A 26,378-nucleotide genomic window follows, 5' to 3' on the forward strand; every position below is an offset into this window, starting at 1 on the left:
CTCTCTCTCTCTCTCTCTCTCTCTCTCTCTCTCTCTCTCTCTCTCTCTCTCTCATTTAAAAATTGATAACATTGAAGACTCTGTTAGCAGGAGAAAAGTGGGCAAAGCAAGTCATATTTCTGAGTGAGAAAAGGCTGAAGACATTAGGATTCATATGTCTGGGAGTCTCCAAGCCTCAGCCACATTCAGCAAATTTCTTCTACTTGCTCCCAGATTGGATTCACATGAAAAGGTGATAAAAATAAGTAGGTATTTAAATACAGAACATCTTAAAACAGAAATGCTGGGCATCAGGAAGTTATTTTTAGAACAGAATTCATTTGCAAATGTCACAGCTAACATCCCTCACTTCATTTTTGAAAAGTTTTTTCCCCCTCTTTTTAAATCCTTCCTTCGAAAGATACATTTTGCTTTGTTAAGTTAACTAAGGAAATATTACTTACTCCCCACTTCTAACCTGGTGTTTTTATTAAGGCTTTTCAAATCATTCTTGAGGCACCTAGACTTAATAATGCATAGTCATTTAAATGCTAATAAGAGGAAATAGAAATGCATAAATCCAGTATGGTCAGAATATTCTTAGAGATTCTGAGATGCTTAGAATGTTAGGTTTGGAGGGGAGGGAGAATAGGAGAGAATAAGCTTTCATAAAGCGCTTATTATGTTCCAGTCACTATGCTAAACACTTTTACAAATATTATGCCATTTAACAACCCTGGTAGGTAGGTGCTATTATCCTCTCCACTTTACAGTGGAGGAAACTGAGGTAGGCAGTGGTTAAATGACTTGTCCATGATCATACAGTTATAAGTGCCTGAGGCTGCATTTGAATTTAGGTTTTATTGATTTCAGGCTCTGTGCTCTATCATCTGGATTATCTAGATTTAGCATGTCTTCATAGAAACCAAGATCTAAGGACAAGAGATGACTTGCTCAAGATCTAACAACTGGTTTGGTCCAGAGCTCTGATGGTTCAATAAGAGAAAGAACATTACTTCTGGAATCTAAGGATTGATACATGCTACTTGTGTGATCTGAAGTAAACTATTTAACCTGCTTATGCCTCAGTTTCCTCATCTATAAAATGAGGAGTTTGATTTCTGATGAACCTATGACTATGAACTCATCCAAGTTTTGATATTTATTTTTTTTATTTTTTAAAAAAACCTTTGCTTTCCATCTTAGAATTAATACTGTTTCTTGGTTCCAAGGCAGAAGAATGGTGAGAGCTAGGTAATTGGGGTTAAGTGACTTGTCCAAGGTCACACAGCTAGGAAATGTCTGAGGCCACATTTGAACCCAGAATCTCCTGTCTCTAGATATGACTCTTAATTCCCTGAGCCATCTCCTTAGCCCCAAGTCTTGATGTTTATTATTTTTTCTTCTATCTTAATTAACTAAGGAAGCAACTGGGAATGATAGAAAGAATGCTGGAAAATGGAATCAGAGGATCGTGCTTCTGCTGACCTATGCCTCTCAGATTTTACCCTTCTTATATTGGTATAAATGAGGGGTGTAGAATAAATAACTGAAAATTCCCTTCCATTTCTAGTCTGTCATCCTATGATGCTTTGTCACCATCAAATGGGAAGAGATATGGGAGGCTCTAGAAATGCCAACTCTCTGGTTTTGAATTTGAATTCCGTTCTCAGTTTGCTGTGTCGACTCTTAGTTTGCCTAACCTCTCTGTTCATCATTTATTTTTTATCAAAAATATTGGCTGGCTACTCATCAGGAGAGGAAGAGTAAATGACTAAGACAATAAAGTATATTTATGAGAATTGATGGCCATTAATCCTAGGTCATAACATCAACCTGCAAAGACCAGTTTTCTTCTCAGGATTCTAACAGCAAATCAATAGCAGGGAAATACCCAATAGAGAAAAGGTAATAAAATTTATTGTTCAAGAAACAGATGAGTTCTTATTCATTTAAATGGTTGTGTTCTTCTAGTCCCTCCCTGTACCTCCATACTAGTGCTCATGCCAACTTTCTTTTTCTTTTAAAAACATTTTCATAACTCTTTCTTGTTGTCTTAGTAACAACCCTAAGGCAGAAGGGCATGGGCTTGGCAATCAGAGTTTAGTGACTTGCCCAGGGTCAAACAGTTAGGAAGTATCTGAGGGCAGATTTAAACCCAGGAGCTCCTGACCCCAGGCCTGGCACTCGTCTATTGTGCTGCCTAGCTGCCCCTCATAGTATCTTTTAAAAAATTGTTTAACCCTTACCTACTGTCTTAGAATCATTATTATGTATTGATTCCAAAGCCCCAAAGCAGTAAAGGCTAGGCATTGGGAGTTAAATGTTTTTTCCCAGGGTCACCCAGCTAGGAAGTGTCTAAGGCTACCACCTTACATTTTTGAGAGCATTTTCTCTTGGTCTCTGCTTTTCCCACTTTGAAGTCTATATTGTATTGCATTTGTGTTAACATATAATTTATTTCCACCCTCTTACTCTGGTAGAATATAAGTTTCTTTAGAATACAGACTGACTGACTTACAAAAAACCCAACTATTTTGGTATCCTCAGTTCAAAGGACAACACTTTACAGATAGTAAGTAATAACAAATTATTTAATTAAATTCAGTAAGCATTTCTTCATTGTCTATTGGGTGCCAGGCACTTCAGGTACAAAGAGAAAAAACTGGAAAACAGTCCCGTTTTACAAAAAAATAGCATGTTTTTTTAGTTGTCTTTTTTTCATTTATGTTCAACTCTTCTTGACTCCTTTTGGCATTTTCTTGGCAAAGATACTAGAGTGGTTGCGGTTGGGCGGGTCCAGCCCATTTTACAGATCAGAAAATGGAGGCAAACAGGGTGAAGTGACTTGCCCAGTGTTGCATAGCTAATAAGTATTTTAGGGTAGATTTGAACTTAAGAAAATGAGTCTTCCAGACTCCAAGTCTTTTCCTCTGTTGTGCCACCTAGCTGCCCAATAGCATATACACAGACAAATAAATGCAAAATAATTTTGAGGTGTGGGGCAGAACCAGAAATTAGAAGAGCTTAGTGAGGAAGATATAATTTGAGCTGAGCCTTGAATGGGATTAAGGAGGGATAATATTCTAAATATGCTGGTCAAATTCAAATTAAAATAGCCTCCTCCTTTGAGTTTGGCATTTCTTTTAAAATTTCTGGGATTTCTCTTTGGAAGTGGCATTCAGGGTCCATGGTCCAATTGTCTTCATCTCAGTGGTGTCAAATGGTAATCTTTATATACTATAGACTTTAAGTTTCCTGAGGACAGAACTAATTCCATTTCTGTATCTTCAATACTTAGTAAGATACCTGGAGCATAATTAACACTCAACAAATTGCTGATTGGTTTGGTTTGTTTATTGTTTTAAGGGAGGAATTAAATTTGAGAAATGACTCAAAGCCTATGGCAGCCAAATCTCTTGAGTTAGTAGAATAAATATGACTCTACAGAAAGTAAAGTGATTCAATTGTATGGCTCACAAATTGGTCTGGAAGGTCATTCCCAAAGAAGAACTCCGGGCTATTTGAGGCAAGCTGATCTGTTGTTGACACAATGATCTGTTTTCTCTACAGGACTTACTTACTGGAAGAGGATGAGGCTCAGTTGATTTTCTGATAGTCACAGTTCTACCTGGAATCATTGCATGATTGGCTGGCAGACCAGGAAGGACCCTTAGATTTCAGAGTCCAGTGGTCTCAATTTACAAACTTAGAGGCTGTGGCCCACAGAGGAGTGGTGACTCACCCAAGTTCACATAGCCAGGTCATGAAGAATACTGCCAAATAAGTGTCAAGTTGAATATAGCCATAAGGTAGTTGGGGGAGACCTCAAAAGCAAGAGATTTAGAGTTTGTTCTTGACTCTGAAAGATTAGAACTATGTCAACAGGATGCTTGGCACCAGATCAAAATGAAGAGATGTGGGATAGATGATAAAGTGCAGTTAGATCATTTTTTTGGACTGGTTGAATGGCTGAACCCAAAGCATAGTCATTAATGGCTCCTTGCCAGTTCAGAAGAAGTTGTCTTGTGGTATTTGAGGGATCTATGCTTGTTCTTCTGCCATTTTGTTTTACCATTGGCATGAAATAAAACATAGTTGGAATATTGCATGCTTATCAAAGTTGTAGACAACCCAAAAAAGAGAGCAAGAAAGAGCTAAAACGTTGGATGATGAAATGTCTTGACAAACTAGAATGCAGAGTGGAATCTAATAAAATGAAACAAAATTTGGATAAATAAAGTCATACACTTGGATTTCAAGGAAAATCAACTGTACATGTGTAGGATGTGTGTGTGATGTGTGATGAGGCACAGTTTATCTAGAAGAGATCTGGGGATGGTAAAGATGGAAGATAAGGGATTAAAAAAAAAAGAAAATCAACCAACATCTGAATCAAGATTTTTTGGGACTTTTCTTTTCTGGGCCCATCATCTTGATTTCATTCCACCAATTCTTATACAATATCATGAATTCTTTTACTCTCAGACACATATTTCACTAGCTTACTTTACCTCTCTTAGCCTCAGTTTCCCCATCTGCAAAATGAGGATAACATAGCACCCAGGTCACAGAGTTGTTATGAGGATCTAGTGAGTTGACATATGCAAATCCTAAAGCATCATGTAAATGTTAGCAATGAGTGTGATGATGAAGATGGGAGTGCATGAGGATTACTATTTAACTTTATAATTAGTGATACCTATTCTCCTCAAATAAATTGCAAGTGACTTGAGGGCAGGGCCAATATCTCATACTTTTTTGGATCCTTTCCCTGAACTTCCTGTGAAGTTTTGTAAGTAAGACCCTCTTGCTAAATATTTTAAAATAGAGCATTAGAAGAAACTTCTACAGAGGAGTCCATTGGTGAGGAGGGGGAGGACCGTATAATATAATAATACATAACATTCATAGAACACTTACTATATATCAGGCATTGTGCTAAGTGCTTTATTAAGGTTAAGTGACTTGTTCAGGGACACAAAGCTAGTATGTGTTTGAGACCAAATTTAAACTCAGATCATCATCATCCTGACTCCAGATGTAGAGCTCTATGCATTAAGCCACCTAGCTGCCATGAGTTGCCTTATAGGTTTTTGAGGAAGATGTCAGCAGACTAGATTAAATTCAAATCACAGTAACCAGATAGGTGGCTTTTGCAGTATTAGAATACTTGACTGACCCCTTACTACCTTTCCAGTCTATTTATGCTTTACTCTCTTCAGTATAATCTCTGATCTGGTGACACTGGCCAACTTTCTGTTCTTGGAACAGGTTTTTCTTCCTTCTATTCTGTCTTCATGCTAGCTATTCTCCATTCTTGGAATGACCTAACTGTTAGTTCTCCTTCCTTGGCTTCCTTTAAGATTTAGATCAGGGGGCAGCTAGGTGGCTCAGTGGATTGAGAGCCAGTCCCAGCTATGGGAGGTCCTGGGTTCAAATTTGGCCTCAGACACTTCCTAGCTATGTGACCCTGGGCAAGTCACTTAACCCCCACTGCCTAACCCTTACCATTCTTCTGCCTTAGAACCAATACACAGTATTGATTCTAAGATGGAAGGTAAAGGTTAAAAAAAGGGACATTTCCTAGCTGTGTGACTCTGGGAAAGTCACTTAACCCTCATCACCTAGACTTTACCACTCTTCCTTGGAACCAATACATAGTATTGATTCTAAGACAAAAGGTAAAGTTAAAAAATAAGGGTTAGATCACAGTCCCACCTTCTACCACAAGCCTTTTTCTAAACTCTTTCTATCCTCACTGCTAACACTTTCCCTCTGAGATTATCTCTAGTTTCTCTTGTCTATGCCATGCATATGCATATATTTTTGTACTTGTATCCATGTTGTCTTCTCCACTAGAATGTGACCTTCTAGAGTACAGGAGCTCAGTGTTTTTGTTTTTGTTTTTGTCTTTCTTTGTATTCCCCAGTCCTTGGCACAGTGTCTGGCACAATAGCTGACATAACTATTGTTTGGAACTGTTAGAGTGGGGATTTCTTTCTGATAGGAGCTGACCACCGTGACTGTTTAGGTACCATCCAACTTGAGGAAAGTAATCTAAGAGACATTTTCAAGGGAGAAATATATCATACACAGAGATAAGAGTATTGGATGAGGATTCAGAAGACCTGGGTTCTAATATTGGTTCATCCATTTTCTCCCAATGTACTTATATGGCCTTGGGCAAATCTGTCAACTCCATTTTGTCCTCAGTTTCCTTATTTGTAAAATGAGAAGTGGGATTAGGAGTTTAAATGAATGATTTCTTGACTTAGGGGTGAAATGGAAAGAAACTAATCACTCTTTGCTTTTAGCTGCCTCTTGTCCAGGTGGTATTTATGCAAGGATTGGTTTGTGACCAAAATGATTAAGCAGAAAAACTCATTTGCATATAAATAGGATGCTCTTCCTAGCGGCTGGGACTCAGGGCAATGCTGTGCTTTTGATTGGTTCTGGCGTTTGGGCCCTGAAGACCTTGTCCCCATGGCTTAGGAGGAAAAAAGCAATGTAGAAAGAAATACAGTAACAACAGGAAGCTCTTATGTATCTTTGCAAAATGCTTTACACCCATTATTTCACTTTATTCTCACAATGGCCAGGCGAAGGTGTTAGTATTTTTATAAAGTACGACTCGATTTCATTATTCTAGGGAATCTCTGATGGAGAAAACTCCTGCCAATGCCTGGCACAGGGATGCCATTTAAGAAATGTTTTTCAATTGGTTGTTTTGATTGTTTACTGATTCAGATCATCTACTTTGTGATTTTATAAGTTTCTTGAGTTGCCTGGCTGCTATTAGTATCCTTATTGTATAAAGGATAGATGAAGCAACTTGCCTGGAGTAATGAAGTGAATACGTGTGAAAGGTGCTATTTGAACCCAGGGTCTTATTGACTCCATCTTCAGGAGTGTGTTGGGCATACCATGCTCCGTTTCTAGTAGAAAAGGAAGAGAGAGAGCCTGGGAATCAGGTAACCTGAGTTCTTGGGTACATGACAATGAATATCCCCTTCCCTCATCAATACCTGAGTTTTCTTATTTTTTAAATAAGGGGATTGAGGCAGTTGATCTCTGAGGTCCCTTCCTGTCCTAAAATTCTATGCTCCATGAGATCAGTTTTTAATAAGCTTCTCTTGCTCCCTTGTCCTGCCATCCATGTGTATCAAAGGACAGTAAGCATACAATTTCTCCATTTTTGAAAATCCTTACCTTCTGTTTTAGAATCAATACTGTACATTGGTTCTACAGTAGAAGAGTAGTAAGGGTTAGGCAATGGAGGTTAAGTGACTTGCCCAGGGTCACACAGCTAGGAAATATCTAAGGTAAAATTTGAACCTAGGACCTAGGCCTGGCTTTCTCAATCCACTGAGCCACCTAACTGCCCCCAAGCAAAATAGTTCCTTTAGAGTTGTCTCATCAACCTCAGGAACGGTGAAGTCAGATCACTAAGAAATCCACAGATCCAGATGGTCCAAGAACAACAATAAATATATGTGAAGTGTCTATTATGTCAGATGCTATGTCCAGTGCATGAGATACAAAGACAAAAATACAAATTGTAATAGTCCATGCCCTCAATAAGTTTGCATTTTACTGAGAATAAAGGGAAATAGCATTTTCAACGTAGTCATAATATCAGATAATCTGAGGAGGCAGACGCTACCAATTCCTGGAGTTGGAGTGGTTAGCAAAGGTTTCTAGTATTAGATGTAGAAAAGGTTTCTATTAAAAAGCTACAGGTGCCCCAAAGCATAGGTAAGGAGCTGAAGTTCAGAGTTCTGGGATAGCCTGTCTAGAAAGGCATGGCAGTGGGAAAAGATAGGACAAATTCAGGGAAAATCAAGTAGCCCAGTTTGAGTATAACAAATGCAGTTATCCAGAAAGGTATTCTCTAGCCAGATGTTGAAGGGCTTTGAACTTTAAACTGAGTCACTTGTATTTTAAATTAGAGTTAGTAGGGAGCTATCAAAGCTTCTTGAGTAGAGAAGTGTCTATCTTTGCTCTAGAAGGATTATTTTAAGGCAACTGTGTGGGATGTGGGTCAGAGAGGGGGAAGATGGGAAACAGATTCCAATTATTGCAGTAGCTCAGGCAAGCCATGTGACATCCCAAATAATCTGGGTTTTGCATTTGCATGAACTATAACTAGGGTTGTTTTTATTTTCACCCAGGATAAAACAATTAAGGTTACAGGATAATAGTGGAACAGAAGATAGTTTAATTAGGTGGAACTGAGTTTGGAGTTCAACTTCTGCCCATGCTGGGCCAGGGGATTGAAAGAGGAAGTAGGGAAGGCCTTAAGATGAAAATGTCACCTTGGGGGGTTCCAGGAGTTGTCAGTTGGGTCAGGCAAGGGAATAGGCTAACAGATGAGATTCCCTTCACCATAATTCCTGTCACTGTTGGCTATTGAGATCATCAGAGGTTTTTGAAGCATGGAAATGACAGTATCTACTGGAAGTAAACACTTTCCCCATTCCCTCTCCCACCATGGAGGAAGAATACTCCCTTGGATGTTTGTTGGTGTCTTTGGATAAAGCTCCAGTTGTCCCATTCTGGTTATGGTTCTTATCTCAAGGGTATGATGATGATGTCTGCAGCAAGCACTTGCTTGTCTCTGAGGACTCAAGAAAGAGTACCTGAAAGTTTTGATGGTGCTGTTGGGAAGTGGAAAGCACATAATCTAGATTCAGGGCAAGACAAAGCACATTTTATGAAATGTAGACATTTTCTAGTCCAATAGCTTTGGGGAGGAAAAGACTTGTGGTGCTTGGTTGGAACTGTCTTCCTTCTGGATCTTTTCAATCAACAACTAGAATTAATGCCAGTCCTAATTACTTTTTGAGTTGGATTTAAATCATATGGGCCTGAAAGATTTGGGAAGTCTTTTGCAACCATTTGCTACTATGGTTCCTGAGGAAGATAGAACTTGGTTTATCTTGGGAACCTGCCATTGATGGGATTGTATGTATTGACTCATTCAATTTTGTCACAGAAAATCCTTTCAGGGTTAGCAAACACATGACTTCCTGAAGCATAGCCCAGTCTATTTTGGATAATTCTAATTTTTTCCCTATATTGAGCCAAAATCTGGCACTGTGTAACTCCTACTCATTGGTCTTCAATGTCTCATCCAGGGCCAAGTAAAATGAATTGAGTATCTCTCTCACATGAAAGGTTTTCAAATATTTGGAGAGAGGGAGAGATAGGTGACGTCTTTTCATCTCCAGGCTAAGCCTTTACAGTTTCTTCAATTAATCTTTTGCATGGTAGAGTTCTGAATCCCCTTAACATCTTGGTTCCTCCCTGGAAATGATGCAACTAATATTCTATTACTAGAAAAGGCCCCCTAATGAAGAAGTGGAAAATAATCAAGATAGACTTTGGACAATGGGTATAATTTGGATGACTAAGAAATGAGGATTCTAGTATGTCGCATTAATTAGATCATAAACTTGAATTTTGTTCAATCTAGCCACCAGTCCTGCTCTTTGGAGATGGTATGGTACAGTGGAAAGATCGTTGTCTTTGGAGTCAGAAGACCTGAATCCAGATACCACTTCTGACACATTTCCTCTGTGACTATGGGCAAATTACTTCCCCCTTGACCTCCATTAGCCTCATTTTCCTCATATGCAAAAGGATGTGGTTGGACTAGATGGCCTTTGAGATTGATTTTAGCTTTAGCTTTGTTTTCTTATGATCCTCTCCACCGATGCCAGACATCTTAAAGTCCATAATCCCCTGTTTTTCCACATTTATAGGGATCTCCCTGAACTCATTCTATTAAAAATTTAAAAAAAAAAACCATTACCTTCTGTCTTACAATTGATACTATATATCAGTTCTAAGACATAAGAATGGTAATGGCTAGACAATTGGAGTTAAGTGACTTGCCCAAGGTCATATACTTAGGAAGCATCTGAGGCTAGATTTGAATCCATGATCTTTCTTCTCCAGGCCTGGTTCTCTATCAACTGAGCCATTTAGCTGCTTCTGAATTAATTCTTCATAGATTTTTGCCTTAATTCCAGTCTTAATAAACCCTTCATTCATCTATCACATTCAGTTAAGGCTCATCTCTTTTCCTGTGTCTGCCCCACACCTTTTGTTACTATTCTTTCCCAGTTACTCTCCTACAAGTGCACAAAGATATAATTGGTAAGAATACTTTCTATTCCTTCCCCTTCATTTCCACTGTATCTAGAGCCTGTTCAATATGAGAGCCAGCCAGACCCAGAAGTTCTCTAGTACCTCTTCTTCTTTCTGGATTTTGGTTAGGTGAGAAAGGGAGGTGAAGGAAAGATGTTAAGATCCTCCTAAGGGAGGGTTCTACAGTGGAGATTCTGATGAGTACCTTCCTAGATTTATTTAGAGAGGGAGAGCTAGGAACCAGTCAACCTGTTTTCTTAGAGCTTTCTTTTCCCCGACCTGAATACCTGCTTAGTCTTTCCCTACAAAGTTTTTGGTGGCAAAAGGAAGGGAATTAATATTTGATCTCAGTGCTTTCTTTCTTGGAATAACCTGCCTGTCAGATGTGATCAATAGAATTTTAGAATTCTGGCTCCCTTCAAAACTCAGCTCCAATTCCCTCTTTGGGAGGAGGCTTTTCTTGATCTCCTTACTTGCTAGTAAACTCCCCACTAAGATTACCTTCTATCTAGTCTATGTATTTTGTAACTATCTATATTATATATTATATTTATGGTTATTAAAATATAATCTCCTTAAAGGCAGGAAGTGCTTTATTTTCTTTGCATCTCTAGTGTTCAGAATAGTGCCTAGCACATCCTAAGCAAGCTCTTAGCATCTCTAGAATTATAGCTCTAGCTAGAAATGGAAGGGACTTCAAAGACTATCTAATCCAACTCCCTTATTTTACTAATGTGGATCCTGAGGCCCAGGGAGGTTAGATTACTTGTCCAAGGCCACACTAGTAGTGACAGTCAGAGATGGGAGTTGAACCCAGGATCTCTGATTTTAGAACTAGTGCTATTTTTTTCTCCTTTTCCAGGTTTGTTGATTGATTGAATGGAATGTACCTGAAACTCCTAGGTGAGAGAGAGAGAAAGAGAAAAAAAATGGGGAGTATATGAAAGGGGAAATGAAAAAGGGAAAGAAGAAGGGAAAATATATGGAGAGAAAAAAAAGAAAATGGAAGGGAGGAAAGGAGTGCTAAAAGTTTCAGCTATCTTCCATCCATTCTTCCTCTCTGGGGCACCTGTGTTGGCTGCCTCATTCCCATCCTTAGAACATGTGGCATGGTGCCCCATTCCTAGCTCTCAGGTGTGGCTGAAACCAAGGGAAGGAGAGAAAGCCATTGCTACTTCCAAGCCCTTTGTCACCCAATGCTTGCTGTGGCTGGCAGCAGGCAGGTATTCGGTGTCCCCTTGGGGGATTTGGTTCTTGGGCTGGCAAGAGCTGCAGATACATTTATCTGACCGCCTTCCAGGCTGGCAAGGGAACCTCTTCTGAATTTTATTCTCCCTGTTCCCTTCTTTCATTTCTCTTTTCACGGACAGACAAATAGTTTCCATAATGGACCTAACCCCAAGGAATGGGGGCCCAATTACTTTCTTGGCCTTGATGGGTCTTGTGGGACTTTTTGGTGCTTGTCAGATGAGAGATTGATAGAGAAGCGAGAACTAGATCTCATGCTGGAGGCCACGAAGCTGTTGGACTAATGACTTCCTTATTAATATGCATGAGCTGTCTCATTTAGCGGGTGCTCTTGGGACTTGATTAAAGTAAGGAGGACTGCTGCTATGGGAGAGGCCAGTGTGCGACTCAGTTGGCTGTTCCTTCTATCCTGGAGACAGCAGCGACCATGTCAGTCTGATGGGAGTAGATTTAGACTCCTCTTGAACAAGCTACCCTTTCCTCCCTCCCTCCCTCCCTCCCTCCCTTCTCCTTCCTTCCTTCCTTCCTTCCTTCCTTCCTTCCTTCCTTCCTTCCTTCCTTCCTTTCTTTTCCTTCCTTCCTTCCTTCCTTCCTTCCTTCCTTCCTTCCTTCCTTCCTTCCTTCCTTCCTTCCTTCCTTCCTTCCTTCCTTCCTTCCTTCCTTCCTTCCTTCCTTCCTTCCTTCCTTCCTTCCTTCCTTCCTTCCTTCCTTCCTTCCTTCCTTCCTTCCTTCCTTCCTTCCTTCCTTCCTTCCTTCCTTCCCTTTCTTCCTTCCTTCCTTCCTTCCTTCCCTTTCTTCCTTCCTTCCTTCCTTCCTTCCTTCCTCCCTCCCTCCCTCCCTTCCTCCCTCCCTCCCTTCCTCCCTCCCTCCCTTCCTCCCTCCCTCCCTTCCTCCCTCCCTCCCTTCCTCCCTCCCTTCCTTCCTTCCTTCCTTCCTTCCTACCCCTCAGTGTGTGTGGGATTATATACTGGTGAGTTTGGACATGAAGAAGGTCTATAGATAAAATTAATGGAGGGTATTTGTTTGTGAAGGTATACTCCTGAAGGTACATCTGGGTAGAATATGTGGGTATGTAGGGGAATGATGCATTTATGGAAGATTATATGTGGGGGTTGTGTGGGTGGTTATATAGAGGGATGGTGAGAGAGAGAGAGAGAGAGAGAGAGAGAGAGAGAGAGAGAGAGAGACTTTGTGTGTGTGTGTGTTTGTGTGTGTGTGTGGTAAATGGCAGGCATGTTTGTGAGGGTATGCATAGGGAGATGAGCATGCATGTGTGAATCGTCCTATGTGTGAAGGCATGGATGAGAAAAAGGTAGAGAAAATGGCTTCCCAGCCAAAGGTATGTTTCTCTCTTTTAACTCTTACCCTGTGCTTGTTCTTATAGGTGCCAGGAAGGGGCCATGACCATGTAGACGCCAGCTCTGGGGAGTATCAGCATGGGCAGCGCTGAATGGGGATGCCTGGGTCTGCAGTCTTGAGACCCTCCACCACCAACCTTCAAACTGGGATCCCTGCCTGTCGAGGTGTTCCTTTCCGAGCTTGCCACAGCCTATGCCACACTGGCCCATCTCCATTTTCTCCCTTGGAATTGGAGCCGACTGCTCAGAGTTGCTAAAGTTGCTTCCTTCCAGAAAGCCGTATAGACCTATAGTTCTAATTGGGAACCTGCTTCTTTCTTCCCTTCCCCTAAAATAAATAGATAAGTAAATAATAATAATAATAACCCTTGGATCTGCCCAAAGTAGAGCAGGAACCTCAGCAAAAATGGGAGACATGACCAACAGCGATTTTTATTCCAAGAACCAAAGAAATGAGGCCAACCATGCAGGCGAATTTGGATGTACGATGGAGGAGCTCCGCTCCCTCATGGAACTTCGGGGGACAGAGGCCGTGGTCAAAATCAAGGAGACCTATGGGGACACTGAAGGGATCTGTCGGCGTTTGAAGACTTCGCCTGTGGAAGGTAGGTGTCATCCCCTTGGAAATCTAAACCCCGAGTCCTCGGATAGCTCTAGATGCATTCCTCCTTTCTTTTTGGAAAGTAGAGCTGGAATGAGAAAATCTAAGAATAGGGGAGTCAACAAGGCAGCAGTGAAGAAGGGGATTGGGAAAAAGCAAAGAGTACAAGGTGTGTCCATGATAGAAATGCCAAAGTCATCAAACTTGAATCCTGAAAATCAGAAAAGAAAGGTATGGAAGGTACAACTACAGAAATGCTTTGGTGCAGGAGCAGGGTTTGTAGGCTGTCAGCTAGACAGAGAAACTGAAACCTTGTTTGCCTCGTCTGATCGGTTCCTTTGACATGAAACTAACCCTTTGGTGTCATTATTTCAGTGGCCAGCTGTTCACTGGAAACCTTGTTGTGGTTCAGGGTCTTCTGTTTGCATCCCCTGTTCTGTTTGTCTCATATTTGAGCATGGCTCCACCCCCACTCCCCAGATCCTTAGAAATAGCTTCTGCATTGCTCCTGTCTCCCTTCCACTCTACCCCAATCAGCACCACCCTGAACCTACAACTTGTCACCTTGTAGTGGCTGGAGCACACACTGAAGGATCTTAGTTTCGTCTTTCCATTTAGTGAAATGTATTCGATAGGAACTTTTCTTCAGGGTTAAGAGGGGCCACAATAATCTATCATGTTTGCACCTGTTTTAAAAGAGAGTCTTGACTCTGTGATAAAAATGGGTCCAAATCCTGCCTTTTCTGAAGCCTCCTCACTCATCTCCATGGGATAGGTTTGGAGTGGAGAGGGGAGAGACAGAAGGCATTCATAGAAAGATAAAGTCTGGGCACCCACTCCATTTAAAGTCTCTTGGGTCCATTTTTTCCTGCAGATGTGGGATTCTTTTAGATTCATGAACTTGGTGAGAAAGCTCTATGGCCACTGGCCAAGGCATGGTTTAATGCCAAGTCTAGAATAGGTAGAAATACCTTTTTTTCAGCTTTGTAAGAGGCATTATTTTAGGAACTCTTTTCGGCTGTCCTTTATCCAGAATCTGACAAAAAGGAAATGGGAGGCCTGGAGGTCTGGGTTTTGACTTTGCTACCATGAGCTCAGCCTCTAGGAGAGATATATTCAGAAAAAGGGAAGTGATAGTTTTTTGCCATACCGAGTCTTGATCAGACTTCCTTGGGAGTACTGTGTTCAGTTCTGGGCCATATGCTTTAGGACAGACATTGAAGGAAAAGCGAGGAGGCTGCAAGGACATTCCATTACAAAGATAAGCTGAAAGAATTGGGGATTTTCATTAGACAGGGCAAGATTTAGCTATCTTCAACTATTTAAAAGACAGTCTGGTTAAAGAGGAAACTTATTTGTTCTTCTAAGCCCCAAAGGGTAGAACTAAGAGAAATAGATAGAAGGTATAGAAAAGGAAATTTAAAACTGATGTAAGGGAAATATCCTTAGCAAATAAAGCTTTGGAAAGTGGAATGGGCTTCTAGGAGGAGTGGGGTCCCCATCAGTGAACATATTCAAACAAAGGACAGATGATCACTTGTTGGATATGTTATAAAGGAAGTAGAAAGTACTTGCTTGGGGTATAGTTGGATAATATGGCCTCTGAATTCTCTTCCAATCCTGAGATTAGGGTATTCTGTAAAGTCTCTTCACTTATGAAGCCACAATTTCCTGGAAAGAGAAAAAGATCTCTAGAAATCCCATAATTCTAGGAGATGGGATGAAACAGATAAGGGGATCCTGGCAGGAGAGATGACATTGCAAACCTAAGGGCTATTTTAACCAGTGCCCTTTGCACTTTTGGTCAATATTGGAAGGAGTTATTATAGTATGGGCATGGAGCTGGGCCCTGAGAGCTTTTCTGGGGGTGTATTGGAACACAAGTCCTGGAAGATCCTATCGGAAAAAAAAAACCTCCAAAATGTGCTTGGTAGCAGGCTGTACGTCTGTTGACCCAGGACTGGACTCTTTCCTAGGTTAGCCAAAAGACTTCAGCTAAAGAAAACCAAGAAGATAATTTCCTAGGGCATTTGGGAAGAGAGGATCCAGACCAATAGAAATCCTAGAGCCTGTAATTTTGATAGTATGTAGTGGCAAATAGTGATTTGGGGGAGTATAGAGAGTGAAGGCCTGAGTAGGACATAGAAGGATGTAGGGAAAGGGCATGTAGAATCCAAAGCAGGATGGAATGGGCGAAGAAGACTGAAGAATGCATCAGGATCAGCAAAGGGAGTGAGAACCTGGTAGCAAATGGATGAAGTGTAGGAAGTGTGAAGGGAAAATCTTGTAATGGTATTTTATTGCTTCTTCTTTTGATTCTCTCCCTCTCGGCATCTTTTTGACTGACATTAATAAGTCTATCTGTCTGTTTATCTATCTGTCTCATTGGGCAGCTTTCTCCTTGTCTTATCCAGAAGTCAGATTCCTAATTATTGAAGGGAACCATCGGTCAAGTTACATCTGTAATGTTATAGGCTCATACCTCTGGAGCTGGGAGGAACTTTGTAGATCATTTAATTCAACCCCCTCATTTAAGAAATAAGTGGCATTTGAGTCCCAGAGAGCTGAAGGCTTTGTTCATGATCACTAAGGTAGGAAGGGGCAAGGCCAGCAATGGAAACCAGGGTCTCAGTTTCCAAATCCAGTATTCCTTCTACTACATGGCACTCATATCTCGTTTTGGCCTTCACAGAATGAAAGGGACATGTGGAATCACAAGTAGGGAATCAGGATGATGGGTGAAACCGTCAGTGGGGAGAGACCACTGAGTTTAGAGTCTGAAGCCCAGGGTTCAAATCCTGATTTTCCTGTTTACTCCTTTTGGGCACTTCTCTCTAGATCTCAGTTTCCTCCTTTGAAAAATGAAAAGGTTAGACTAAATAACTTTACTACTCCTTCTGACTTTAAAGCATAAGATCATTTATTTAGGACTAGATAGGGCCTTAAAGACCATGTTCTTATAGATTATGACCTTTCTTACATGAGAGTGAAAGGGAAAAAGAATGTTTAGCCTGGAGAAGAGAAGATTGGGGAGGGGAAGATAGGCTTTCTGTCTTTAAGTATTTGAATTGTTATATGAATGAGGGGAGAGGAATTCTCTCTAATTTCAAAGGTCAGAACTATGACTGGGGGAAGGTAGGTGGGTCAGTGGATAGAGAGCCAGTCCCAGAGATAGGATGTCCTGGATTCAATTCTGTTCTCAGATACTTCCTAGCTATGTGACCCTGTACAAATCACTTTACCCTCATTTTTTAACTCTTTCCACTCTTCTGGATAGTATTGATTCTAAGACAGAAGGTTAAAAAGAAAAAAGAACCAGGACTAATTTTTCAGAGTCAAAATTTCATCTCAAGAGTAGGAATTATTATTGAATGATTTCACCTCCTGTTAATATCTCCCTATTTTGAATTCAGATTCTATTTAGTTTTATAAATACCATAGCACTTTAATGATCTCATATGTATCAGTTATTGCAATAGTATGTTTTAGGGTTTAAAGAAATAGGGGACCTTAGTGACCATTTAGCCAATGCCCTAATTTTATAGCTAGGAAAACTGAGGCACTGGGAAGTGGCAGTGAGTTGCCTAAGGTCACAAGGCAGTACTAACAAAAATAACTCATCCTTATAGAACTTACTCTGCTTCCCTAATAAGAACTATAGACAAGTACTAGTATTGTCATGGAAGAGAAAACTGATGCTGAAATTAAATTATGTGCCCAGGGTCATACAGCTAGTGGATGTCACAGTTGGATTTCATTGCACTCTACTACCTTAAATAACTTGTGAACATTCATGGGCATAGTAAGCATTGGAGCTGGAACTTGGGCCAAGTTCTATCTCTCTTTTTCCATCTTTCTGTCTCTGTCTCTCTCTTTTTACCTCTCTGTCTCTCTGTCTCTCTCAACTATAAACTCCATGACAATAGGGATCATATCTTATACTTCTTTGTGTTTATCTCCAAATCTTCTTGCCTCTACCAGGAAGCATCTCACACAAAGATATATGTATAACAAATACATATTGATTAACTAACAGACTCTAACATTTCTTGCTTCTGCCTAGTGAGGAGATTAATACTAGAACTTCTGAGTTGAAGTGTTAGGTCACAAAGGCTAACCAGACAGGCTCAGGGTTTTGAGCTGGAGAGAGACCAAGAAGGAGATGCTGCCTTCCACATTGCTGCATAAAAATAATAGCAATAATTCATTTATATAATGCTATATGGTTCATTAAATGGTTTCCCTATACCCTATACCTCTAAGAAGGAGGGAGTCTAAGTATTATTATCCCCATTTTACAAATGAAGAAACTGAGCCTGAGTGGTTAAGTAACTTGACAATGGTAATGTGGCTACTAAATGTCAGAACCCAAAATCAAACTCAGGTTTCCTGACTCTGAAGGTCTGATGCTTTTCCTACCACATCATACTATATAACCTAAGCTTCAGTTTCTTTCTTTGGTAGCCACTTCCTTTGTGGAAGTCCACTGAGTGGATTTCTCTTTTCCTCTCTTGGTTTTCTGTAATGAGCTTGCCACCTGTCAGCCCAAAGCCTTATTTTCTTTGTGACTCAGACCAGTGACTGCCTTCTTCTAGGTAAGAGAATCTCCCAGAGCAAGGTGACATAGATATGCAGAGTCCAAGTCTCTTGAATTAGGGCTGAAGGGAAGGGAAGGAGGCTCAGAGAGACAGCGCAGCTGGTATCTCTTTACATTCCACCTGCCTTTGGCCTTTGTTACCCTGGTTATTTACCAGGCCTGGGTACTCTTCTTCCCATGACTGAGTTGCAGAGTTGAGTTGGTGTTTTTCCTTGCTCTTCATCTCTCTCCTCTCCCAGGCCATTCTTTTTCTCTCTGGTGCCTTCCTTCTCCCCAGGTGTCTGTCTTACATTTTCCCTCCCCTTCCCTTTCCTCTCCTCCCCTCCCCTCCCTTTCCCTCCCCCTCCCTTCCCTCCCTTCACCTTCCCTTCTCTCCCCTTCCCTTCCCTCCCCTCCCCTAACCTCCTCTCCCCTTCCCTTTCCTCTCCTCCCCTCCCCTCCATTTCCCTTCCCTTCTGTCTTAGTATCAGTTCTAAGACAGATCCAGAGAAACAACTGCTGGAATTGATTGTGAATCAAAGCATACTATCTTTCACATCACTGTATTTGTTTTTATTTTAGGGTTTTGATTTTGTATGCGCATGCTTTCACAAAAAAGACCAAAATAGAAATGTGTTTTGCATGATAACAAAAATTAAATTAAATTTAAAAAAATTCCAAGACAGAAGAATGGCAAGGGCTAAGCAACTGGAGTTAAGTGACTTGCTCAGGGTCATAAAGCGAGGACTGTTTTGAGGCCAGATTTGAAACTGAATCCTCCCTGACTCCACATCTGGCACTCTGTACACTGTGCCCCCTATCTGCCTCCTGTATCTTTTTTCATTGGTAATGATTTTGGCTTCTTGTCAGCTCATCTCCCAACTGCCAGCTAATAATGACTTATAGTGGTCTATGTTTCAGGGATATTTTTATTTTTTCAGAGTCTCTGGAAAACAGAATAGTCACTAACACAATTCCAACTCAATCCAAAAAGCACTTATTGTGTATCTTTTGTTTATCAGAAATCATTCTTAGTGCTAGGGATACAATAGCAACAACAAAATGGTTCTTGCACTCAGACAGCTTGCATTCTATTGGAAGAGTGATATATAGATAGAAAAGTAGATTAATGATTTTAGAGGGGAGGAAGGAGCTAATACATATTCTTGGAATCAAAAGAACCTGGGTTCAAAACCTACTTTTTGGCACTACAAACCTTAACCCTGGGGCCATCTTGAAAACACTTAATATCTTTGAACCTCAGTTATATCCTCCTTCAGACAGTGAGTTTGAAGTAGACAGCCTCCAAGATCTCTTCTGGTTCTCAGAGTATGAACTTCTGAATGAATTCAGCAAGACATTCAACAAAAATCAATAATTGATTACCTCTTCAATGAAACTTTTAGGGAGTTACAGATATAAGAAATGATGCAGTCTATCTCCTCAAGATGATTATAGTCTAATAGAGAGATAAGAAATATAAGAAGCAAAGACAGTATAAAGCCCAGTATGTTAAGCATGTAAGATCAAATAAGTTAACATATGAAGTAGTAAGCCATAAGTTCTATAGAAATGCTAGCTATCGTCATCATTATCATCAATCAAAGTCTTCATCATCATTACTGTTGTTGTCATTATGGTTTTAAGCAAAATGCTAAGAAAACTCCAGGAAGAGAGAATTCCCATAGCTTGGAGAGCCAGGGATGATTTCAGAGTAACTGACCAAGGTCCTGATGACCATTAAAAAACAAAAAACAAAAAACAAAACCAAAAACTCTTACCTTTTGTTGGTATCAGTTCCAAGGCAGAAGAGTGGTAAGTACTAGGCAATTGGAATTAAGTGACTTGCCCAGAGTCACACAGCTAGGAAGTGTCTGAGGCCACATTTGAACCCAGTTCTTCCCAATTCCAGGCCTGGCTTCATTCACTGTGCTACTGAGATATCCAAATATCATTTATTTTCAACAGAAAATTTCATTTTCAAATAGAAAAGGGGGAAAGAGATGATTTTAGGAGAAAAGAAGGGTATAATAAGGCATTTTTGGGCAAGTATAGATTGTTCCATTTGACTGGAATGTCATGATCATAGCTTAACATTATGTTTTATGCTTCACAAACGACTCTCCTCACAACAGGGCTGTAAAGTGGGAGGCAGTAGAGTGCAGTGGACCGAGTATTGGGTTTGGTGTCATAGAATCTGAGATCAAATCCTGAGTTTTCCAAATACTATCTTAGGGTGCTGGGACTCAGTTTCCTCATCTGTAAAATGAAGGGGTTGAATTAAATGTTCTCTAAGGTTCCTTTCAAATTTAGACCTGTGATACCAAGTCAACAGTTATACTTATTTTATAGACAGGAAAAGATCCCTGTTTTTTACAGAACAGGGAAAATCATTGTCCCTCCTAGGTCATGCGAGGAAAGGGTCAGGGTGAAGCCTTAATGTAAACTGAGGCTTTCTGTTTCTAATTTCAGTATTAACACTATGTAAAAAGGGAAGAGTGGAAAGTTAGGTTGAAAAAGTGGTTTGGAATTCTATTGTGAATGCCAGGTATTAAGACAGACTGGAGGGAAAGAGATATTAAGGATGATAACTGGGGGAATGAGGCAGTCAGAGCCTCAGAAGACTGGCACCTCCAGGGGATATAGGAACCCTCCAGTTTTGTAAGATGAGTAATGTCAGCTTTAGGGTTGTGAAGAGATTGTTCTTCAGAAGGGTGGCATTGGATTGTGGAATAAGACATTGAGGGTTGATGAAAAGAGGGTTAGAACGTGTTGCTATAGCCTCATGGGTCCTCATGTGTATCTATAAGCACCTCCCACTGATCAAAATTAGGGCTCAGGCCAGCTTTCATTCTCTTTTGATTTCTGGGACATCTCAGTGACCTTCCCTATTGTACATTCTGTGTGGTATTTATATCAGCTTTTTCAATTTGCATTTTTCCATAAACCTAGATGATTATTTTTTTAATTGAATCCTCAGAGTAGAGAGACTGGGTAAAATGTTTATGTATATACCCACCATTAATACCACCGCCATTAGAGGAACATGAGCTCACACACACACACACACACACACACACACACACACACACACATCCTCCAAACTAACTTATCACTGAAGTTGTAGCTTCATGGGGATATTCTTTGAATTTAAGCTTTGCCTTCTCTTTTCAGTCCTCATTTAAATATAAATCCATCTTGTAAATACATGAATTTCTCAGTATCTTGTAGAGTTATAGGTAAAAAGATAGAATGGGCAGATTCATTGAATTTCTGAAATGGTTAGGACCCATTTAACCAAAATCATCTAATCTAGCCATCTTGTTTTTATGGATAAGTAAGTAAACTGAGGCCAGTGGCAATGGGTTTTGGATTTATTAGAAGCTTTTCACTGAAAAAGACTAATGAAAACACTTGAATACCTGAAAGGGATAATGGGTTCATAGATTCAGAGTTGGAAAGGGACTTTAGTCACCTAAGTTCCATATTTTATATAGAGAGAAACTGAGGCCCAGAGAGTTTCAGTGATTTGTCCAAGGTCATACAGGAAGAAAGTAGCAGGTCTGAGATTCAAACTAAGGATCTCTTATCTCCAAATCCACTATGTATTCCATTGTACAGGGAAGAAGTGGGGCTGAGTTACCAGGAATGAGCAGGACAGGCTCTAGAAAGAAGCACTGATAGCAAACAGCCCACTTCCCAGTTTTGCCAGCGGTCAGCTCTGCAGAGCCATTTAAGGCCAGCGCCAGAGTCTATCTTGGGAATCACTTAATGGATCCAAGAAACAATAGGATCGATGACATATTTATGATCTAGGCTAGATAATATAAACATTTAAAAATGTTCCCACATATTGCCTGCCACAAGGGCTTTCTTTGCCACAGACAGCTGGGAGCTGTAGAGCATCCCTATATAGCTTCTTGGAGAAAAAAGCTCTCTCTAAATACATGGAAATAAAATCTCAATAGAATGTGCCGAGACAGTTCTGCTCAATTATGGAGTCATCGCTGGCTAGTTGTGTTCCTATCTATCTGATTTGGGTTTTTTTGGCCAAGATCCCAGAGTGGTTTGCTGTTTCCTTCTCCCAGTTATTTTATGGATGAGGAAACTAAGGCAAACAGGGTTAAATGATGTGGCCAGGCTCACAGAGTTAATAAGTGTTCGAGGCCAGATTTGAACTCAGGAAGAGGAGTTTTCCTGACTTGAGGCATGACACTCTATCTACTATGCCATCTAGCTGCCCTATGGAGTCACTAAAACCAGCCAACTTCTACCCCTACAAGAATGGCTAATCTCATCCCAGGAACTTTTCTTCTCTGCCAAGACTCATTGTATGATAATATACACACTATCTCTCATATCCAAAGAATCAGACAATTATCTCCCCTAACCCTCAGCTAAACATAATGATTACTTCCTAGATACTAATGAAAGGGGAATAAGCATTTTTATAGACCAACTCTGTGCAAGGCACTATGCTAAAAGTGCTTTAAAAAACCCCATCTCATTTGATCCTCACAACAATCCTACAAAATAGTTGGTGTTAATAGTTACATTTGTCAGTTGGGGATACTGAGGCAAATAAAGGTTAAGTGGCTTTCCTAGGTCATCTAGCTAGTGTCTGAGGGAGGATTTGAACTCAGATCTTCCTGATTCCAGGCCCAGTGTTCAATCTACTGTATTACCAATTGCCTCTGCACATCTAGTACTACATTGGGTCCATGAGCTCAATGATGTAACTGTGCTTTCTTAGGGTGCAGATTACAACCCATCCACACTCTCTTTTTTTTTAGCTATTGCCTATGTCCTCCTCTAAATTTTCCCCAAAAGGATCCCTCAGTGTACCTCTGGGTCTTATTTTTTTAATTAACATTATCTGGGTATTAATGTAACATCCAGGCTCTCCAACAGTTATCCTTTGTCCTTCCTCCCTGACTGGCCCACCTCCATATCTGATCATACATCAATCCCACTATACGAAACTGTCAAGAAACTATATTGGCCAGAATCACAAATCTAGTCAATATTAGGGCTGACTCTGTATCCAGAACTTTCTCAAAGATTCTTTCCTCCAGAAAGTAATTCCTCATATTTGTTTAGCGTTTTAGACTTCCCAGAATGCTATTATTTCTGCTGTCTTGTGGATGGCAGACCTGGAAGCTTTCCATAACAGGAGGGGAGGAAAGTAGGGATGGCATGGGGAAAAGGACATTGGCAGATCCTGACAGGGTACCTTAAGTCAAAGAAAACATATTCATTGTCTGTTACTTTTAGGAAGTCCATTTGCAAACTTCCAGAGGTGATGCCTATAACAAAAAGATATATGATGAGAGCAGCATAGGAAATCCCTTTTACCAATGGAGATTACAACCCTCTGTGATATTACTTTATAAATAAGTCTTAGGAAGAAATCGAAGGCATTAAATGACTTACCCAGTGTCATATTACTGGCAAGCCTTTGAAGTAGGATTTGAATACAGGTCTTTTTGAGGTCCATCCAATATGCTAGTTTAGATATATATTCTGTTTCTACACACACACACACACACACACACACACACACACACACACACACACACCCCATGTTGTCTTTGATTTATTAAAAAGGGATAGAATCTAGAGAGAGAGTTCATCTAAGTCCCACACTTCAAAGGGAGTGGAATAGCTAAATAAGTTTCACAGTTTGATCCATTGGAATGAACAACAAATTTGGAATTTGAGGACCTGGGTTCAGATTTTACCCTTGCCAGAGATCACACTGCTAGGCATACACCTGGAGGAAGTCCTATGTACACCAAAATATTTACAATAGTTTTACTGCTACCAAGTATAGCAACGAAGGACTGGAAACAGTTTCCAAAGTAGATAGATGTCTACTCACTGAGTGAAATTGTTTCCAGTTTCCAGTTCTTTGCTATTATAAACAAATTGTGGGACATGAATGTAATAGAATATTACTGCCGTGTAAGAAACAGTGAAATGTAGATGCAGAAAATGTGGGGAGGCTTCAATGGACAGATGCTAATGAAGTAATCAAAATCAGGAAAACAACATGCACAATGTCTGCAAACAACAAAATACATGGAAAGAATAGCAAGAAAGAAAAATTGAAATGGAATGAAATTATATTGACCAAGTTTGGCAATAACTTAGGAACTATGATAGAGTGCTGGCCCTGCATCCAGGAAGGCTTGAATTCAAATCCATACTTACTGGTTGTGTGACCTTTCAAAGGAGAAAATGGAGCTGGTGCAATGGAGGAAGCATTGGCTAGGCTCATAATCAGGAAGAACAAGTTGAAATCCATTCTGACATTTACTAACTATGTGATGCTGGACAAGTCCCATAATCTTTGTCTTCCTTAGTTTCCTTACCTGTAAAATGAACATTCTAATATTAATATATATATATAATAATAATATTCTAATATCTCCCAGAGATGTTGTGAAGATCAAGTGAGAGAATATTTGCATATAGGTGCTGTTATTATACTTATAATAAATATGTCTCATCAATTTCCCATACCTGATGCCGCAGACATTATTATTATTACAATTCAGACATATCTGATTATATTCCCACATCTAATATAAAAGACTACATAGCATCATTATTATTGTAACTATTAAAGAGGTATGCCAATGAAACTCTTTCCCTTCTTTGCAGAGGGTTGGGAATTCAGGTTTGAATCACTTTATATAATGTTAGACTATAATGTATATACAATGTTAGGTTAGTTGTATGTAATGGATAATTTTTTTCTTCCTCTTTTTAATACTCTGTTATAAGGGATGACTCAGTAGGAGAGGAAGGGGGAGAAATATATTGAGAAATGTAGACATATAAAAACAAAAGATTGTAATAAAAATAAGAAGAGTTGGGATTAAATGTTCTGGGAGATCCTTTCTAACTGTAAATCTTTGACCAAAGTGGGAGAGAAGCCTTAGCAGATGAGTAGGACAGATTTATTATTTCCATTTTTATACATGAAGAAATTGAGGCCCAGAGAGAATGTGACTTGACCAAGGTCACAAAGTGGTTTGGGGGAACAGTCAAGATTATACAATAAATCTAATGACTCCAAGACCAGTGTTCATTCCTCTAAACTACTCTGCTTCCTCCTATCCCATGTGGAAATATAGATATTTGGGAGTTAGTTAAGTGGGAAAAGGCCATCATTTCAAATATAGGCTAATAAATATTAAACTTCATTTAACTTCATATGCATTATCTCTGTTGACCTTCACAATAGCTCTATGTGGTCAGTACTCCATATATTATTATCCCATTCCTATAGATATGAAAAGTGAGGCTCAAAAAAATATTAAATGACTTACCCAATTTGACAGTAAATTTCCAAGGTCAGCTGTGAACATGGAACTTCCTGACCCCATGTTCAATGCACTATCGATTATTCAATGCTTCCTCTCATGGGAACAACTTTCTAGAGGAAATAAGAACTCACAAGCTCTCTGAGAGAAGGAAGAGAAACAATTTGGTCAAAGGGAATGGATGGGAGAAACCTCTCCAATAATATTTCTCTTCAAAAATTATGACATCATAGTATCATAGTCTTAAATTTCATGAAGAGAGCAGAAACTATCTACTCCAATCCTTTCATTTATCAGATGAGGAAACTGAATCCCAGGGGAAGTGAAATAATTTACTCAAGGTTACACATAGGAAGTGATATACTTCAGTTTGGAGAAGGAAATGGCAAATCATTTCAGTATCTTTGCCAAGAGAATGGGGTCACAAAGAGTCAGAAATGACTGAAATGAATGGTCAATCATTACAAGAACAAATAGTTAAATTATCTAAAAGAAAAAAGTCCAAAGGGCAGTCAAGGGATCTGTATTTTAGTCTTAGCACTGCCATTATCCACCTTGTGATCATGGATAATTCACTAAATAATCAGTAATTCCTAACATTTATATGGGCTAGTCACTGTGCTAAGCAAGTTACAATTATGATGTTTTAAGATCTAAGAAATTGCTATTATAGTAGAGGGTGTCCCCTGGGACCTTCTTAGGCAGTTGGCTCAGCTTGGAATGAAGAACTCATCATTCATTGCTAGAACCATCAGACACTTCCTGAAACTGCTAGGCTTGGTTTCCCTGAAGGAGAATATAGTAGAGGAGACCATGGGGGAGAGAAGAGGCGTGCCCTGAAGCTCTCATTTTCTTCCCTCTTGGGATCAAAAGCTACAAGGCAGACAATAGCACTATTCCCATCCCCACCAATACTCATTCTCTCATTCTCTCTCTCTCTCTCTCTCTCTCTCTCTCTCTCTCTCTCTCTCTCTCTCTCTCTCTCTCTCTCTCTCTCTCTCTCTCTCTCTCTCTCTCTCTCTCTCTCTCTCTCTCTCTCTCTCTCTCCCAAGATTATCTTGGGACTCATTTTAGTAGAGCTGAATTGGATTCAGAAAATCCCTTATACCATACATAGTCCTTAGCATTCT

At 40.0% G+C, this 26,378-nt stretch overlaps 1 protein-coding gene across 28 annotated transcripts in view; it reads left to right on the top strand.

Annotated features, from left to right (window-relative positions):
- ATP2B2 (ATPase plasma membrane Ca2+ transporting 2) overlaps nucleotides 1-26,378 on the top strand; it is a 591,738-nt gene that overhangs the window by 326,493 nt on the left and 238,867 nt on the right. For all 28 annotated transcript variants that reach the window (XM_056804635.1, XM_056804631.1, XM_056804633.1 and 25 more), the window contains one exon: nucleotides 12,767-13,345. In XM_056804635.1, coding sequence (XP_056660613.1) covers nucleotides 13,147-13,345 — 199 coding nt within the window. In that variant the 5' untranslated portion in view covers nucleotides 12,767-13,146. The remainder of the gene's footprint in view (nucleotides 1-12,766; nucleotides 13,346-26,378) is intronic.

The sequence above is a fragment of the Monodelphis domestica genome, chromosome 7 (assembly GCF_027887165.1).
Source record: "Monodelphis domestica isolate mMonDom1 chromosome 7, mMonDom1.pri, whole genome shotgun sequence".
NCBI classification, from domain to species: Eukaryota; Metazoa; Chordata; class Mammalia; order Didelphimorphia; family Didelphidae; genus Monodelphis; species Monodelphis domestica.